General features: G+C 38.6%; 1 protein-coding gene across 3 annotated transcripts in view; it reads left to right on the top strand.

The window, feature by feature from the left end:
• The window catches only part of AGPAT5 (1-acylglycerol-3-phosphate O-acyltransferase 5), a 51,262-nt gene that overhangs the window by 21,950 nt on the left and 11,411 nt on the right, over nt 1-17,901 (top strand). For all 3 annotated transcript variants that reach the window (XM_046648647.1, XM_046648646.1, XM_046648645.1), the window contains 2 exons: nt 5,108-5,198; nt 17,723-17,884. In XM_046648647.1, the coding sequence (XP_046504603.1) occupies nt 5,108-5,198; nt 17,723-17,884 (253 nt within the window). The remainder of the gene's footprint in view (nt 1-5,107; nt 5,199-17,722; nt 17,885-17,901) is intronic.

Genomic DNA, 17,901 nt, shown 5'->3' with positions numbered 1-17,901 from the left:
TTAAGATCACGCTGTTAGTGGGCTGAGGTCCTGTCTGGAGACTCTGAGGGAGAATCTGTTTCCTTGCCTTTCCAGCTTCTATAGGTTGTCTGCATCCTTAGCTCGTGGCTTCTGTCTTCAAAGTCAGCAGTGGCTGGTCTGGTGTTTTTTTTTTGTTGGCTGTCTCCCTGATTCTGACTCTTTGCCTCCCTCTTTCCTATTTCAGAACCCGTGTGATTCATTGGGCCCATGTGGACAGTCTAGGATATTCCCATTGTCTTGAGGTCCAATGACTAGCCTCTTAAATCCCCTTGCCACGTAACATAACATACGCACAGTCCTGGGGATTAGTAGTGGACATGTGGGGGAGGGGCATTATTCTGCCTGCCGTACTCATGCATTTGTGTGGCTAAATAATTGTCTTCTGATCATTCATATACCCCTTCCATAGTCAGTAATAAGCTCTTTGAGGAAAGAGATAACTTTGTGTCCTGCCACACTTTTGTATTCTTTCTCTGTAAATGTATAGTGGAATTTTTAGTGAGTTGAATGTTTCTGATTATAATTGTAGAAAACTTTTTTAAAAAGTTGTTACTTGCTAGAATGGATTAATTTGGGGGCAGAAGGCAGAGATGCAGTACCTTTTTTATATTCTGTACATCTCAATATGAAGTAGATTTTTATTTAAAGAGAAAACAGTGATTAAAAGATGTCTAGCTAATCAAAATTTATTTAAAATTCTGTGACATTATTTCTATATACACGTGCCTGCTTTGAAACTATTTAGTAAACTGGATAGAATTTTTAAAAACCAGAGGGGAAGGAAACTTAGTATGTATTAAGAGCCTGCCACACAGTGCTTATGTTTTCACATATTTCCTTTAATCCTCACAGCAACCCTGAGTCTTCATTTGTGAATGAGAAACTGGGACTCAGTTAAAAGAAGATTAACTTATCCAATGCATAGAGAAATGGCTATTTTTATTTTTATTTTTTTTATTTTTATTTTTTTTTAAAGATTTTATTTTTTCCTTTTTCTCCCCAAAGCCCCCTCAGTACATAGTTGTATATTCTTCGTTGTGGGTCCTTATAGTTGTGGCATGTGGGACGCTGCCTTAGCGTGGTTCGATGAGCAGTGCCATGTCCGCGCCCAGGATTCGAACCAACGAAACACTGGGCCGCTTGCAGCGGAGCGCGGGAACCCAACCACTCGGCCACGGGGCCAGCCCCGAGAAATGGCTATTTTTAATAGAAGGCATCAGTTCAATAGTTGGTTGCAATTTGAACACAGTCATGTGCCACATAATGACATTTTGTCAACAATGGACTGTGTGTACAACTGCGGTCCCCTAAGGTTAGGCCATGCAGCCTAGGTGTGTAGTAGGCTGTGCCATCGAAGTTTGGGTAAGTGCACTATGCGATGTTTGCACAACGATGAAATCACTAACGATGCATTTCTCAGAACACATCCCCGTTGTTACGTGATGCATGACTGTATATTTAAAACTCTTAAATAGCTTTTTTCCTTTTGAATAGACTTTTAATGTGAAATAGCTTGCTAATTTTCCGTTAGAGGATAAAGTATCTATTTTTAAAATGGTTTATTACATCTTGAATATAGATTTTCTTATATCGAAGGTGATTACTAAAGGAAATAGAATCTCTGGTTCCTTCCAAATGAAAATTAGCAGAATAGGAGATTTATATGAACACTAGCAAAAATCTTCTGCATAATGTGGTTTGTAGCATTTTGTCTTTTTTTTTTCTCTTGTCCTCATTACTGCCCTGTCCTTACGTAGGGATTTCAGTTACATTGTCCTAATTGAGAAGCGAGTCCAGAAACGTCAGACTGCCCTGTTGGAATTCTTTTCACGCCCTGGTGCCTCAGTTTTAGTCCTTCCCCTTCCTCTGTTGCCACCTTCTCCAGTTCCAGGCTGGAGAAGATAGCTGCCTTTTCTGTCAGCACTTTGAAAGTAATAGCAAGGAGGTTATCGGATGAGAGCACCTGAAGGAGGAAAAAGTATTACTTTAAGGTCTTGGCTCTGCCTCTTGCTCTCTGTCGTGCCAGGCTCTCGTTCAAGAGCCAGGAGAATTGCTTTGGCCTCATCACCTTTAGAGGCAGCTGTTTCTGAGGATGCAGCATGCAGAGTGACGGTGGGGAACACGGGTCACCCAGCTCATGTCATGTTACTCCTCTTCCCGCCAGATATGTCATCACAGATTTCTAAGGCAGATCTGTTTTAATTTTAACAGCAAATTGCAATATGATTTTGCACCAAGCACTGTATTGAGTAGATTATGTGAATTATCACCTTTTATTGTTACAATATCTCTCTGTGGTGCAGGTATCACAGTCATTTCATTTTATAGACGAGGAAACTTAAGGGCCAGCGAAGATCAGGAGTTTACCCAGGGTCTCAGGGCTTGAAGTGGAAGGTGTGGGATTGGAAGCCAGGTATTCAGACTGTTCTCTACTTTTTCTCTAGTTATATTCTTTGTAAATATGATTTCCTATAGAAGATCACTTACTTTGTGGAGTAGTGGCCGTAAAATAACTTTACATTTATCCAGTGACTTTAATAATTCATAGTCTGACTGCCAAACTATATTTTACTTTTGTAATGTAACTTTTATTCTATCTAATAGTTTCTTTTAGAATTTGGAACCTACTCACTGACTTGTTGGGGGCAGGGGTAGTAATGGGCTTTGGAGTTTTTTTTTTAATTTTTAAAAATTGTTATACTTCACATACTGTAAAATTCACCATCTTAAAGCATATAATTTAGTGGTTTTTCATATATTTGCAAAGTTGTGCAACCACCACCATTATCTAATCCCAGAACATTTTCATCATCCCAAAAAGAAACCCTATACCTATTAGCACTCACTCCCTGCTCCCTCCTTTTCCCCTCCTGAGACTAAAGACTCTGTGTAGTAACTTTTTGTCTTGTCTAATTGTTTTATGCCATTCTTGCACTTCCACATTTAATTACACTGGCCTTTTCTTAGTTCCTGCAATGCTCCAAGTTCTTTCCCACCTCAGAGCCTTTGCTCACAGTGCATCTTCTATCTAGTGGCTCCCTCCCTGTCTCTTATGGAAGTATTATCAGTGAGGTATGATTGATGCAGATAGTTACAGTATAGAGTTTGATGAATTTGGTATGTGTATACACCCATGAAACCATCACCACAATCAAGATAATGAACATACCCAGTACCTCCAAAGGTCCCTTGTATGTCTTTGTGCCTGTTCTATCCCAAGGCAATCACTGAGCTACTTTCTGTCACTGTAGATTAGTTTGTATTTGCTAGAATTTTATATAAATGGAATCATACAGTTTGGACTCTCTTTCTGGAGTGTATCTGGCTTTTTCCACTCAACATAATTATTTTTGAGATTCATCCACATTATTGTCTGTATAAATAGTTTCTTTTTACTGCTGAGTAGTATGTCACTGTATGAATATACCAAAACTTGTTTCAGTTTGGGGCTATTAAAAATACTAAAAATGCCTAAGAATATTCCTGTACAAGCCTTTGCATCTGTGACTTGACATTTTATATTCATAACAGTGCTTTGAAGAACAAAAGTTTTTAATTTTGCTAAAGTCCAATGTATTGATTTTTCTCTCGTAATATCTACTGTTTGTGTCCTATTTTAGAAGTCTTTGCCAAACTTAAAGTAACTAAGATTTTCTCCTATGTTTTCTTCTCGAAGTTTTATAGTTTTAGTTTTACGTTTAGATCTATGATCCATTTTGAGTTCATCTTTGCATATGGTGTAAGGTCAAGGTTCATATTTTCAAATATGAACATTCATCACCACTTATTGAAAAGCTTATCCTTTTCCCCATCCTTTGAAATAACTTGATTGCATATATATGGGTATATCTCTGGACCATTCATTCTGTTCCATTGATCTCTATGTGTATCCCCAGGCCAGTACTAAGCTGTCTTGATTACGTTTGACTATAATACATTTTGAAATCTGCTTAGGCAAAGATAGTGGGTTCTAAAGACATTTATATGAGTGAGTGGAAAGCTTGTATTTTTGCATGGAAGCTAAAAATGCAAAATACAGAGCGATAAGTATACCAGTTTTTCAGATGAAACTTTGGAAGAGATTAATCATAAGTTTGTGTAATGAAAAACTTTGAACTCTCACATAAGTTCATCAAGTAGGAGTTTTATGATCACAGATCATTCAGATAGGGGAATGCCCCTGTACTGGATGTGTAGGTAGACGGTATTATCTAGGATCTGGCGTGGATGGGTAAAATGAACGTAATTTTCTCCCATGAGCTCCTTCTATCCTTTTGTTTCCTGTATTCTGTTTGTACTTGAAAAGATTTGATAGCACTGTCTTATTTTTGTCTTTTGACTGCCAATTAAAATGTTGGGGTAGTTTTTATAACTTAGTTCTAAAGTCAAGAGTTTTTCACTGTGTGGTTTTACTGTTTCTGTTTTCACTTTCCCTAGCAGACAAATGTAAAAGCTTAGGCTAATTGATAACTTAGTAAACATCCAGTTTGATATTCTCCTTTACTTATAAGTACATTACTTCAGTTTATGAAGCTGCTTATAAATTGTCATTTAAAATGCATTAAGGGGGCTCTATAAAATAGGAATACTGTGTATTTTTTATAATGTGAACACTTACTACCTTTTATATTGTGGAATTTTTGATATTTAGTTTTTCTCAAATGAGATAGACTTTTAGTATTAATACTTAGGGGCACTAATTTCTAAAATTTGTGTCTTTTTAAAATGTCATTGTGTAGAATCTTAGGGGGGAAAAAACCTTTAATTAACTGAGGCTTTGTATGAGTCAGCATTTCATAGCCAAATTTTTAATTAGTGAATATTAACGTGTAATTAGAAATGTTGTTAGATTCTTAGTGATTGACCTGCCAGTGAATGTGGGCCTGAATTTTAAATATAGTCCATATTATGTTTTGAGTTAAGTGAACTTTTACATTTTGGTTGCTGTGCCTGAAATGAAGGTCATAATGTACATCCCCCCCATAGGAAATACTCTTTTAGCTTTAATAGGATTAGCATTGGTAAATTAACAACAGTAACAAAAAAGCTCATAGAAAATAAACCAAATTTTCTGTATGCTCCGCAGATGTATCTTGTGATTTTTCCAGAGGGAACAAGGTATAATCCAGAACTAACAAAAGTCATTTCAGCTAGTCAAACATTTGCTGCTCAGGAAGGTAAGTAAAAATTTGACTGTATTTGAAAAAATATGACATTTTTAGATTTTGTTCCTGGAGAAGATATTTATGTTTTAGAACAATTGAAATGAATGGTTGTATTCATTCCTTGAATGAATGTATGTGTTATCTCTTAGGAAATGACATTTCTTCTCATTAATTAATATTCACGTTATTAACGTATATCTGAGAGATTAAATTCAAGTGCTTGCTACAATACTCATTCTGGTGCCATGGATTTAGTTAAAATCTGTCTAGGTCATGACTATGTCGATGGACCTTTCTCTACAGTGTGTCTTCTGTGTGACAGAAAGAATTTCTGTTCTGCAGGCTGACAGACCATGGCTGGAATCCAGACTCTGACATTTATATGGTTGCAAGTTGCCTAATGTTACTGAGCTTCAGTTTCCTCATCTCTTAAAATATATATGCCTCAAGGGTATACCTAAATCTGTATAAGAATTAAATTAGAAGATATATGAAGTTCCTATTGGAAAATATTACACAAAGTTGGTTCACAGTACTTGGAAGCTATTAATGGCCCCAGTGATGGGAATGTTCTTAATATCCATATTTTAGAAAATTGGATAACTGATAATTGGATAAGTAAGCTATTCAATTTAACCAAATTGGGAAGTAAACAGAAAACCGTGGCTCCGCTGTGTTCTGAAGGGTGTCCTTGAAGATTGACTGTGAATTACTGTGTGGTCTCCATGCATGGATCAGCAGGCTCTTACTAAACAAATAACTTGTAGACGACGCTATGTCAGTCTGTGCAGTGCTATCCAAGAGAACGTTCTGCAATAAAGGTAATGTTCTTTATCTGCTCTGACCAAAGTGGTAGCTCCTGCCCACGTGTGGCTAGTGGGCTTTCAAAATGTGACTAGTACATCAGAGGGAATGTATTGTTTTTTTTTTTTGAGGAAGATTAGCCCTAAGCTAACATCATCTGCCAATCCTCCTCTTTCTGCTGAGGAAGACTGGCCCTGAGCTAACATCCATGCCCATCTTCCTCTACTTTATCTGTGGGATGCCTGCCACAGCATGGCTTGCAAAGTGGTGCCATGTCCGCACCTGGGATCCGAACCGTTGAACTCTGGGCTGCTGAAACAGAACGTGCGCACTTAACCCACGGCGTCAATGGGCTGGCCCAGAAATGCATTTTAACTTTAGTTTATTTTAGTTAATTCATTGTCATGTGATGTGAAATTCTTGATACTTTCTTACTGAAATTCTCTCCCTAGACTTGTATAGCTCTATTCTCCATTTTTTTCCCAGTTCATTGGTGATTCCTGCTGAGTCTCCTTTTTAGCCTTCTCTTCTGCTTCATTCTTTGCTGTTTCATATGTTGTTTCCAATGTCTGACTTTGGTTGTTGATTCATTTTACTTTCTATGCTTTTTACAATGGCCTTCATCTAAATCCGTAGCTTCAGCCACCATTTATTTGACTGCTGATGACTCACAGAGAGCTTTCTCCCATCCATATCTCTCTGCCTAATGCTAGACCTGTATGTACAATTGCCCAATAGAGAGCTTCTTGACTGACGTAAAGGCATATCTCAAACTCAGTATGTCAAAGATAGAATTTATCTTTCCACTCATACACTCATATTTCCTGTCTTAGTAACTTCATCATTCAGTCTAAAACCTGGAAGAGTCATCCTAGACTCTTTCCTTTTATCCCTCCAAACATCCAGTAAATCAGCAAAATCTAGAGTTTCTCTCTCTCCATCCCCACCATTACTGCCATACTTTAAAATCTAATTACTTCTTGTTTCCATTATCTATTGCTATGTAAGAAGCCACCCAAGAACTTGGTGACTTCAGACAGTGACAGCGCTTTATTTCCTCACAATTCTGCCCTTTGGTCAGGGCTCAGTAGGGATGGCTCATCTGTTTCCCATGGTCAGCTGAAGCCTCTCACCTCAGTGCATTTGGGTGGGAGCTTGTTTGGGGCTGGAAAATCCAAGATGACTGTACTCCCGTGCCTCCTGCCCTGCTTGCATTGGCTGGGAGTGCTGGGAGTAGCTAGGCCTGTGTCTTCAGAGTTCTTTTCAACTTTCCTCATGGCATATATTTAATATCATTCTTCAGTCAGTATTTACTTTTAGATGGACGTTACCACTAGCCTTGGGCTGCATTCCCAAACGCATATCAGTTATATAACCCTAGACAAATTACTTTATTTCTTTTGGTCTTTTTCCTTATTGTAAACCAGGGATCATGATGTCTCCTTCACAGGGCGTTTATGAGATTCAGTGACATAGTGTTTATAAAAAGCCTGATATGTAATATATATTCAATAGGTCATTACTACTAACTTAGAAAGTGGAGGAGAGGGACTGCTATGGGTGAATCTGTTGATAATGGCAGAAATTGATAGCTGATACTGAGTAATGAAACAGAAGACTAATAAGACTGGACATGAGAAGTGTTGGCAAAGATGTGGAGAAGAGGGAACTCTCATGCACTGTTGGTGGGGATGTAAGTTGGTGCGACCACTATGGAAAACAGTATGGAGATTCCTTAAAAAAATTAAAAATAGATCATAGCATATGATCCAGCAATTCCACTTCTGCGTATTTATTTGAAGAAAATGAAAACACTAATTTGAAAAGATATATGCACTCCCATGTTCACTGCAGCATTATTTGCAATAGCCAAAATAGGGAAATAACCTAAGTGTCCATTGATGGATGAATGGATAAAGAAAATGTGGTATTTTATACACACACACACTGCAATATTATTCAGCCATAAAAAGAAGAAAGTGTTTGCCACAACTTGAATGGACTTTGAGGACGTTATGCTAAGTGAAATAAGTCAGATAGAGAAAGACACATACCATTTGCTCTCCCTTAAAACTGGAATCTAAAAATATATATATACAGGCATACCTTGGAATATTGCAATAAAACGAGTCACATGAATTATTTGGTTTCCCAGTGTGCGTAAAAGTTATGTTTACACTATACTGTAGTCTGTTAAGTGTGCAATAGCTTTATGTCTAAACAAACAATGTACATACCTTAATTAAAAGATACTTTATTTCTGGGGCCGACCTGGTGGCACAGTGGTTAAGTTCACATGTTCTGCTTCAGCGACCCGGGGTTCATTGGTTCTGATCCCAGGTGAGGACCTATGTACCACTTGTCAAGCCATGCTGTGACAGGCATCCCACATATAAAGTAGAGGAAGTTGGGCACGGATGTTAGCTCAGGGCCAGTCTTCCTCAGCAAAAAAAGAGGAGGATTGGCAGCAGATGTTAGGTCAGGGCTAATCTTCCTCAGCAAAAACAGGAGGATTGGCAGCAGATGTTAGGTCAGGGCTAATCTTCCTCAAAAAGAAAACCCAATCAAACAAAAAAAAGTGCTTTATTGCTAAAAAATGCTAACCATCATCTGTGCCTTCAGTGAGTCGTAATCTTTTTGCTGGTGGAAGGTTTTGTAAAAATTGCACTGTCTATGAAGCACAATGAAGTGAAATGCAGTACAATGAGTATACCTGTATGGAAAAGCAAAAATTAAGCTCATAGATGCAGAGAACAGATTGGTGGTTGCTAGAGGTGGCAGGGGTACGGATTAGTGAACTGTTTTTGTTTTTTAGTTTAAATAAATTGAAAAAAAGAGGAAAAACATTGCATATATTTGACAACAGGTTGGACACAACATAAAGTTGTTGAACTGGAAAATGCATCAGAAGAAATTATTTAGAACATACCCTACAAAGAGAAAAAGAAGAAAAATAGAGATAAGAGCATAAGAGGTGTGGAGGATATAGTTAGAGGTCTGACACATTGATTAGAGTCCCAGGGAGATGAGAGTGGCATATTAAATATGGGAAGTCGTAATTGTTTGGAATTTTTCAGAACTGATGAAAGAAATCAATCCTCAGATCCAAAACACTCAGTTAATCCCAAGAAAGATTAATTAAAATGAATCTCCTTCTTAACATAATATAAAGGAACGGAAGAACAGCCAATGACAATGGGGAAATTAAAAACAGGAGGAATCTGGAAAAACAAAACACCTCAAGGGAGCAGCAGTTAGACACTTGACTTAGAGAACTTATCAAAAGCAACAGTAGAATGTTAAGATATTTGCAATATACTAAAACTAAATAATGGCTAACCTAGTCTTTTATACCTGGTGAAGTATATTTTTTTCAAAAGTAAAGGTGAAATAAAGATACTTTCATTAAAACAAAAAAACTGGATGTAAGAACTCAAATCGTTGCCATTTGGGCTTCTTTGTAAAAGGTAAACAAGCCTTATATCTTGTAACTACATTCTTTTCTGAGACTAATACTAATTTCATTTTTAAGAAATACTTATTGTGAAGCAGACGTGAGTCCTTATCCAGATAATGGATAAGAACGCATGCATATGGTGTCTAAAGTGATGAGATGTTAGAAGCATACATAATGTGCTACAGGAGTTGAGGGAGGAAAGAACTAAATAACACGCAGGGTGTCTGGATGACTGCAAGGAGGAGATGACATCTGAAATGTAGAATTAGGACCCATGTGTATGACGAGGGAATTCTAGGTATAAGAAACAACAATATCAAAGACATGGAGTTATGAATGAATGGGGCATGTGAGGTAAGCAAAGAGTTTGAGTGAAGAAGAGTTGTAGGAATTCGATCTGTGAGGTTGGGATGGGTCTCCCTTGTGGAAGGCGTGGAGTACTAGGCCTAGTGTTATAGAACGTATTCCATCGGTGAATGGAAGTCATTAAAAAGTAGTCTTTTAATTCATTCATTATGTTTTATTTAAGAAATCATAGTCTTAATTCCATTTTTCTAAAATCATGTTCTACAACTGAGATCATGGGATGTTTTGGAAAAAGGGATTTTGTGTCCAAATGGGTTTAGAGAATGTTACATTTTATATCCTTCCCTTAGGGAGGTACAGTTCACATTTATGTATTAGTCTCAGAAAAGATTATTGTAAAGATATCCGATTTTGTTTAATGAGCTGTTTTCTAATTTTATATATTTTAGAAAGAAAACAATCTAAAATTGGTAAACAAAATTTTGGGTTTTCATGTGGTAAATTCTTAGGGTTCCAGAAAATTTTGCCTGTCTAGAATTATTCCTTCTCTAAAGATTCTAGATTGCTGAGCTCTGACTTTAACAAAATGTATATTTTACTCTTTGAAGCTTAAGATAGTTTATAGGTGAATTGGTTGTGGGAGTCTTGATAAACCTGAGTATAGGCTTAAACTATATAAATTTTTAGTTACTCTTGTGTGTCATCTCTTGTATCCACTCTAATTCTGTTTAGGAGTTACAATTTTAGGTTAGACAAGATGAAAGGGAAACAGTAAACTTAACATTTGGGTAATTTTTTCCTCATTACTTTTCATGTGTATTGTAAAATCTGAGACATTTTGTCCTCATTAAATAATCCATTACATCTTGAAACGCTTGTGGTTTTTATGAGTTGAACAGATAATTGAACGTGGGAGGGAGTTGCTAGAGTGCTTTAGATCCTCATGGTCTGCTGATTTTAATTTTAGTATAAGATCCTACTTTTAAATGTTGACCAGTCTTTATTAAATTTATAATATGTAAAACATTCTGCTAAGGTTGTACAACTAGCTGTAATGTCTTCTAGGAGTTTATAATTTAATAGGAGAGATAAAACATCATATTTGTTATCTTTTGATGTGTAACAAATTATGCAAAATCAAAGTAGCTTAAAACAACAAACATTTATTATCTCACAGTTTATGTGGGTCAGGAGCTGGTGTGGCTTAGATGGGGGCTTTTTGCTCAGGGCCTGTCACAGGCTCCAATGAACAGGAGCTGTAGTCATTAGTCACGTTGTGGCTCCCTTGGGGAGAATCCACTTCCAGGCTCTCACGTGGCTGTTGACAAGCCTCCCGTCCTGGCTGGCTGTTAGCTAGAGAGTCAATTTCTTGCCACCTGGGCTTCTCCATAGAGCTACTAACAACATGACAGCTTGCTTCCCTAGAGCAGTGGATCAGAGAGGGGGTGAGAAGAGAAGGAGGGAGAGGTAGCAACAGTGGAAGCAGAGTAGGGTGTGCCAGACAGAATCACACTCCTCTTGTAACCTAGTTTTGGAAGTGACATCCCATCACTTCTGCCATATTGTTTGCTGGAAGCAAGTCATTGGGTCCAGCCCACACTTGAGGGGATGGATTACAAAGAGGTGTGAATTCTGGGAGATGGGGATTATTGGGGCATTTTAGAGCCTACCTGCCTCAGTGACATTGAAATAAGATTTTTATATAAATAGTTACACTAAACTAGAATATGTTAAGAAGAGAATAAGCAAAGTACACTTTAGGTTAAATAGCTTCTAGATGTGGGTTTGGTGAGGCTTCTTAGAGGAGGATGCCCTCGGGCTGGGCCGGGAAGTATTTCAGTTGGTAGAGGTGTTGCTCCTCAGGGTGGGCTGCTTTCAGTGGGGAAGAAGGGCATGAGCACAGCCCCAGGGGACGTGTGAGGAGTCCTAACGTGGTGAGTCAGTGTTGGGCAGCAGGCAGACCAGTGAGAACCAGAGGGTGTTCCTGGTGAGCGGTGGGGAGGGCCTGAGCAAGACTCAGCAAGAGGACTGCAGCTGACTGAGGTGCAGGGTTTACTTTACAGCAGGGATCCGATTCCTGAAAACTTTAGTATGCTGTTTGTCAACAGCTTTGCCTCTTGCAATGCTATTTTAATGTGTTATAGAAAGATCATTTTTATCTACCATATGCTTTTATTGATAATTATTTAATACTGCTATACTATATAGTACTATTATATTTATATAGTTAGACTATTTTTTATATGATACTACACAATGCTATTATACTTACATATTATGTTGACACTTTCCTTACTAAATGCTTTACCATGTTTTCTTAATGACAGGTTTCATGTTAGCCGTTCTGAAAATAAAATTCTTTTCCCTAATTCACTGTTACAAAATTGGTCAGTCTTCAACGTATACCTTGCTTACTTGACATTTACTAGTTTCTTGAAGACTCTACCTATATTTCAGACTTCTCAAAATCTTAATTTTCGTCATCGAGAAATTAAATCTGGGGGTGGGGCTCAGCCTTCCAGATGATTCTGATGCATCGTAGTTTTTAGAATGTGTGGTCAAGATAAGATTAGTCATGTGCTCAGTAGGGTAGTTGGGTCAGATTTTTGTGTTTCAGCTAGAACTTGTGGACCTAATATTTATTGGTAAACCTTTACTTTATACTTGTTTCATTAAGAAAAAGAAAAGCAATAGCAGTTCCCTGCCCATTACAGGAAACTTAGGGATGGGCTATGGAAGGAGCCCTCCATGGGGATCCCGCAAATGCTCAGGTACCACGTTAATGATTTCAACCTTTCTCAGTTTATGAACATTTCATTTTAACTAATTGTCCTTAGAATCATTTTAGGCGTTTTGCTTTCCAGTAGTTACTAAGGAATTTAGTAACAGAAAACAGGGATTCAGTGACGCATCTATAACAGCAAACCAAATACCTAGAATTTTTCTGTAACTGGTCAAGATCTTTGTGGTCCTTTGCAGGCTCTCCAGGAGAGTCTGTTTCTTGCACAGGACCCTGTGCTTGGTTTAATGCTCTGCTGTCAGGGTCAGGGAATTACATTGGATCCCGCAGATCATGTAGCTTGTTCCGCTTCTGCCTCTTCCTTGCTCTTCCCTCCTGTTTTTTTTTTTTTTTCCTGGCTTAATTCTGACTCTTCCTTGGCTCTTCTGTGGCTTTCTAGGCCTCATGTAGCTCTTGTTTGCCCCCCAGCCTTGCAGTCAGCTGCTGCTGTTCCCTGCAGCTCCGGTTCCAGGCATGTTTTGTTTCCACCTTGTTGTATTTCTCATTGTAACCTGGTTTGTTTTCTCTCTCCTGTGGCAATGGGAGCATCGTAAAAATCCATGCTGGTTGCCTTCCGCAACCAATCCCTGCTGTCTAATCTCAGCTGAGCCAGTAATGCTGTGTTTAGAAATTGTTTTATTTTTCTCTTTTTGTCTGACTCTTATATTTTTCAGATTTTTTTCCCCTCACATCTCCAAGTTTCTTTGCCTTGAAGTTATGTTTCTCTGAAAAGATTGTATTGTATAATCATGCAGATCCCTTTATTTCAAAATCTTAATGTTGTTGCTTCAGTAAGTTCCTTTTGCTTACATCACCACCACACTCCTCTCTACTGCATTCCCCCCAGTGTAAAAACACAGCCTGATTCTCATATAAATAGTGCGTGTGTATGTATGTGTGCGCACACATGTGCATGCGTGTGTGTGCCTGTGTGCACGTGTGTGTGTATACATAGGTAGGGACATGTATTCCCCACCTGTGGCTTTGCTGGTTTCTCTCTCCTTCTCTTTAGCGCTGATCTTCCTGGAAGAGAAGTCTGGGCCCCTTTCCTTGTTCTTTGTGCCCCCATCCACTCTTGAGGTGTTCACCCCACTTCCATCTTACCAGCCATCGCTAACTTACAGTCTCATGGCATCTTGATCACTTCTCATAGTGGTTAGTGTGCATGTGGCTTTTGACATTATTTATGACCTTACTACTTTTATAATGAGGAAACAACTATTTTGTAGAAATAAATATGGCGACAGTATATATATATATATATATATAATTTTTTTTTTTTTAAATATCACCTCCTCTTCCCTTAAACATTCTCTTCCCTGAGCTTTTGCATTCCATTGACTTTCCTCTTTTTTTGTCCTGGCTTCTCTTAGTCCCCATTATCATTTTATCTTTTATTTTTTTTGAAAAGTGAATGTTCCCTAAGGCATTCCTTGCCTTTTCTCTTCTGTCCTTTCGTATTCTCAGTCACTGCCATTACTCCAGCTTTCATGTCTGTTCAGATGATTCCCAGATGTTTATCTCTGGTGGATTCTTGACCATTTTACAGACCATATTTCCAACTACTTCTGGAGTTTTCTATCCAACTTCAACTTCAGCGTGCCCAATTTGAACTCGTATTCTCTGTTTTTGCCTGCCTCCTGCTCTCCCCCTTCTGCTCTTTCTGTGTGATGGGTATCTGCACGCTCACAACCCCCCTCGCCAGCTCTTCCTCCTGGCCATTCTCTTTCTATTTATGATGAAACCTTGTTCGTGCCTTCCAGGGCAGAAGCCCGCGTATTTTTTACTTCTTTTCCTTTATTACCACATTCACTTAGTTGCTGAATCAGTGTATATTTTGTTTTTATAACATCATTTGACTACATTTTCTCTTTTCAGTTTGCACTGCTTCAGTCCTAACTCAGGATCTCATTGCCTGTGACCTAATGTCCTAAACTATTTCGGAAACCCGAACCATTTTTCTTAGCACCTAGATTGTATCTCTCCTTGGGCCTAACATCCTTGGAGTCCCACAGATCAATATCAGTGCATCAGCTTATCATTCTAAAGCTTTTAGCGATGTGACTCCAAGGTACTTTTTGATCTTGTGTCTTACTAGCTCTGTGCATGTGTTGCACAGACCGTCCAGGTCCATCCTTCTTTGCCTTTGTTCGTCTATCTGTCTCCCCTACTCTGTGTGCTGCGAGCCTCCCTCTCACCTTCTCCGTGTCCTCTTGTTCCCGACGCTTTCCCCAATTAGACAGGAGTGACCAGATAAAGTCTGTAAGTCGGAGTAATATTTTTATCTTCTGAGAATATTTCGTATCTCTTTTAGGACATTCTGCAATGTACTGTAGCTGCTTAAGTTTATTTTATTGCCTCATTAATCTCTAACCTACATGTTTATAGTTTTAGAGTAGTGTCCTATTAAAATTTACTGACTAGAAAAAGTACTAAATAAGACATTAAAAGGTCTTGCTAGCTGTGTGACTTTGAGCAAGTCATTTTACTTCTCTGAACCTTAGTTACTTAATTTGTGGGAGTCAAGTGAGATGATAATATACAGAATGTAGGATTTTCTATATGGATCAATAAAGGCTTCTCTCTCCAGTGTGTTTATGATTTATTTATGATGTTTCCACGATATAATACTGACAGCAGAGTTTCAGTTATACCAGCCACCACCGCATGGCCTCAGGGAGAAGCATAGTCGGGGCAGGGGTGGGAGGGTCGGGGGGTGAGGTTACTGGTAGTACCAAGTGGGAGCTCAGGGGATCTGGACGTGAAATGAGGCAGAGCAGATCCTAAAGTAGAGAACCAGCTATTGACCAGGTGAATTAACTTCATCAGCTGCTGTTTTTCTCTGTTGGGGCTCAGGGCTTTGCTCTGGTTCCTGGGGAGATCTAGTCTCAGTGTGATGGGCTCAAGCTTGAGCAGGTAATTATGGACACCTGTCATTTGGTGCTTTTCCTATTGAAATTCCAATTGTGCTCTATGTTGCTATCATGAAATTGGTTGTATAATAATGACCCAAGGTTTGGGGATAGTGAGTGCCCTCCTCACTGTTAAGAGTTGAAGACCTGGCCAGAGAAGATAAATCATTCCTCTTGTGGACTGGAGGAGTCCATGGCTGGGACTTCACATTGTTAAGGGACTTCTGATATCAAAGAAGGGCCAGATTCTGTTTGTCATAAAGGTAAGGGTATCTTATATTATTCTAAGTCTGGGAAAATTAATAGACCGTGTGTAGTAAATACATGCAGGAAAGAATTGGCTGTTGTTTTTCTCACCTCACACACTGACACATCACTTAACCCACTGTGAGCTTCCATTCCTCCCACCCCACTGAAGATACTAGGCCAGGTACCCGGAACCTCTGTCTTGCCAGGCGGTCAGTCCCTTCTCAGTTCTGGACCTTTCAGTGTCTTTAAATGAGTATGTTTGACCTTCTCCTTCAGATTTTTTCTTCTCCGCACATCTTACTGACCTACTTAGACTCTAGTAATTACTTGTTCTTTCTGCATACCACAGAGTGATTCTGTGGGACTTTGGACTTCATAGAACTGGGTGAGCTCCAATAGCAAAGAAGAAAGTATTAACTAATTTAATGAGCAAATAAATGTTTGCCAGCCTGGTGTACTATTCAGATTTTTGTTGTGAGGTTGTGAATAAGTGAACTGGCTTCTGCCCTGGGGACGTCAGTCGGATACGTGGCTGTGGGAATCTTCTTCTTTCCCACACGACTCTGCATTTTAAAAATTCTTCTGCGGGAAGATCCCAACATGCTATAGCTGTTCTTCCTTATGCAGCTCATTTTCCCTGGAGAGAGGCCGGAGAAAATCCAAGTCAAGCTTTTCCTAGTCTGTTTTCATGTCACTTCAGAGAGCTACTGTTTTCTGTTAAATTGTCGGGAAATATTCTAATCCAGGAAAAGGGAGGCAGTAGGAAATGCTGGCAGTAGGAAATTTGGGAGAACAAATTCTTAGCACTGGTAGGAGCACTAATGAATATGTGATTAATTATTCTATATAAATTCCAATATTTTCTCAGAGAAACTTTTAAAAGTGTGTGTGTGTATATACATATTTATCTCAAATATACCCAAGAGAATTGAAATCATAGTTTTGTACAAAAACTTTCACATGCAGCATTCATATGCATTTATATGAATGTTTGTAGTGGCATTATTCGTAATTGCAAAAGGGTGAAAACAATCCACATATCTATCAACTGGCCCATGGATGAACAAACTGTAGTAGATCCATACGATGGAATACTGTTCAGCCATAAAAAGTAATGAAGTACTGGTATATGTTACAACATGGGAGAACCTCGGATACTTTATGCTAGGTGAAAGAAGAAAGACCACAAAAGTCCACATACTGTATGATTCCATTATGTGAAAGGTCCATAACAGGCAAATCTATACAGAGAGAAGGTAGACTCGTGGTGGCTGGGGTAGGGTGGGGTGGTGTAGGGGAGAATGCAATGTCTGCAAAGGGTACAGGGTGCCTTGTTGGAGTGATGAAAATGGTCTGGAATTTGATAGTGGTGATGGTTGCACAGCTCTTTGAATATACTTAAAACCACTGAATGTATACTTTAAAAGGGTGAATCTTATGGTATGTGAGTTATACCTCAATTAAAAAAATACATATATATAACAAGAAACTAGATTGTATTATATAGACCACATCAGCTTTTACCTCAGATACTGTACACAGTGGGGGTCATTTAGGTAATCCACCCCCCCCCACCTAGTTCTTATTTGAATAAAAATAGAGCTGAAAGAATCGTAGACTAGGAGTTAGAAATTATGAATTGTACTCCTGAATCTTGAGTGACCATGAGCAAGATGCTGTCACCTTTATTCTGTTGCCAGAAATGAGAATCGTATTTGCCCTTGTCAGGGTTACTAAATTGAAGGGTTGTTGATAGGTCATAAGCTTCTTGAGGGCTGATTTTCCAACATCTTCCCACAATGCCTTGTGTGTGTAGATGTTTAATAGATATGTATTAAATGAATGTTGATTTAAATAGAGGAAGTCATGTGAGAGTGCTTTCTGAAAGTTCTGTAGATCTCAGATTATGGCGTTAATGTATACTGGTTGGTCTATTCATGGAAATTTAGGAAGAATTTAGCTGTTCTATTCTATTACTGAGATGTTTCGTAACTAGTTTATGGCCACATGGAATCAACTTATCTTCTAGGCCTTCCAGTATTAAAACATGTGCTGACGCCAAGAGTGAAGGCAACCCATGTTGCTTTTGATACTATGAAGAGCTATTTAGATGCAATTTATGACGTTACAGTGGCTTTTGAAGGGACTGTGGACGACAAAGGGCAACGCAAAGAAGCACCATCCATGGCTGGTAAGTTTGTTTTCAAT

The sequence above is a fragment of the Equus quagga genome, chromosome 22, assembly GCF_021613505.1.
Source record: "Equus quagga isolate Etosha38 chromosome 22, UCLA_HA_Equagga_1.0, whole genome shotgun sequence".
Classification (NCBI taxonomy): Eukaryota; Metazoa; Chordata; class Mammalia; order Perissodactyla; family Equidae; genus Equus; species Equus quagga.
Note: the sequence above shows the minus strand (reverse complement) of the source record. Positions and strands in the feature narration are given on the sequence as shown.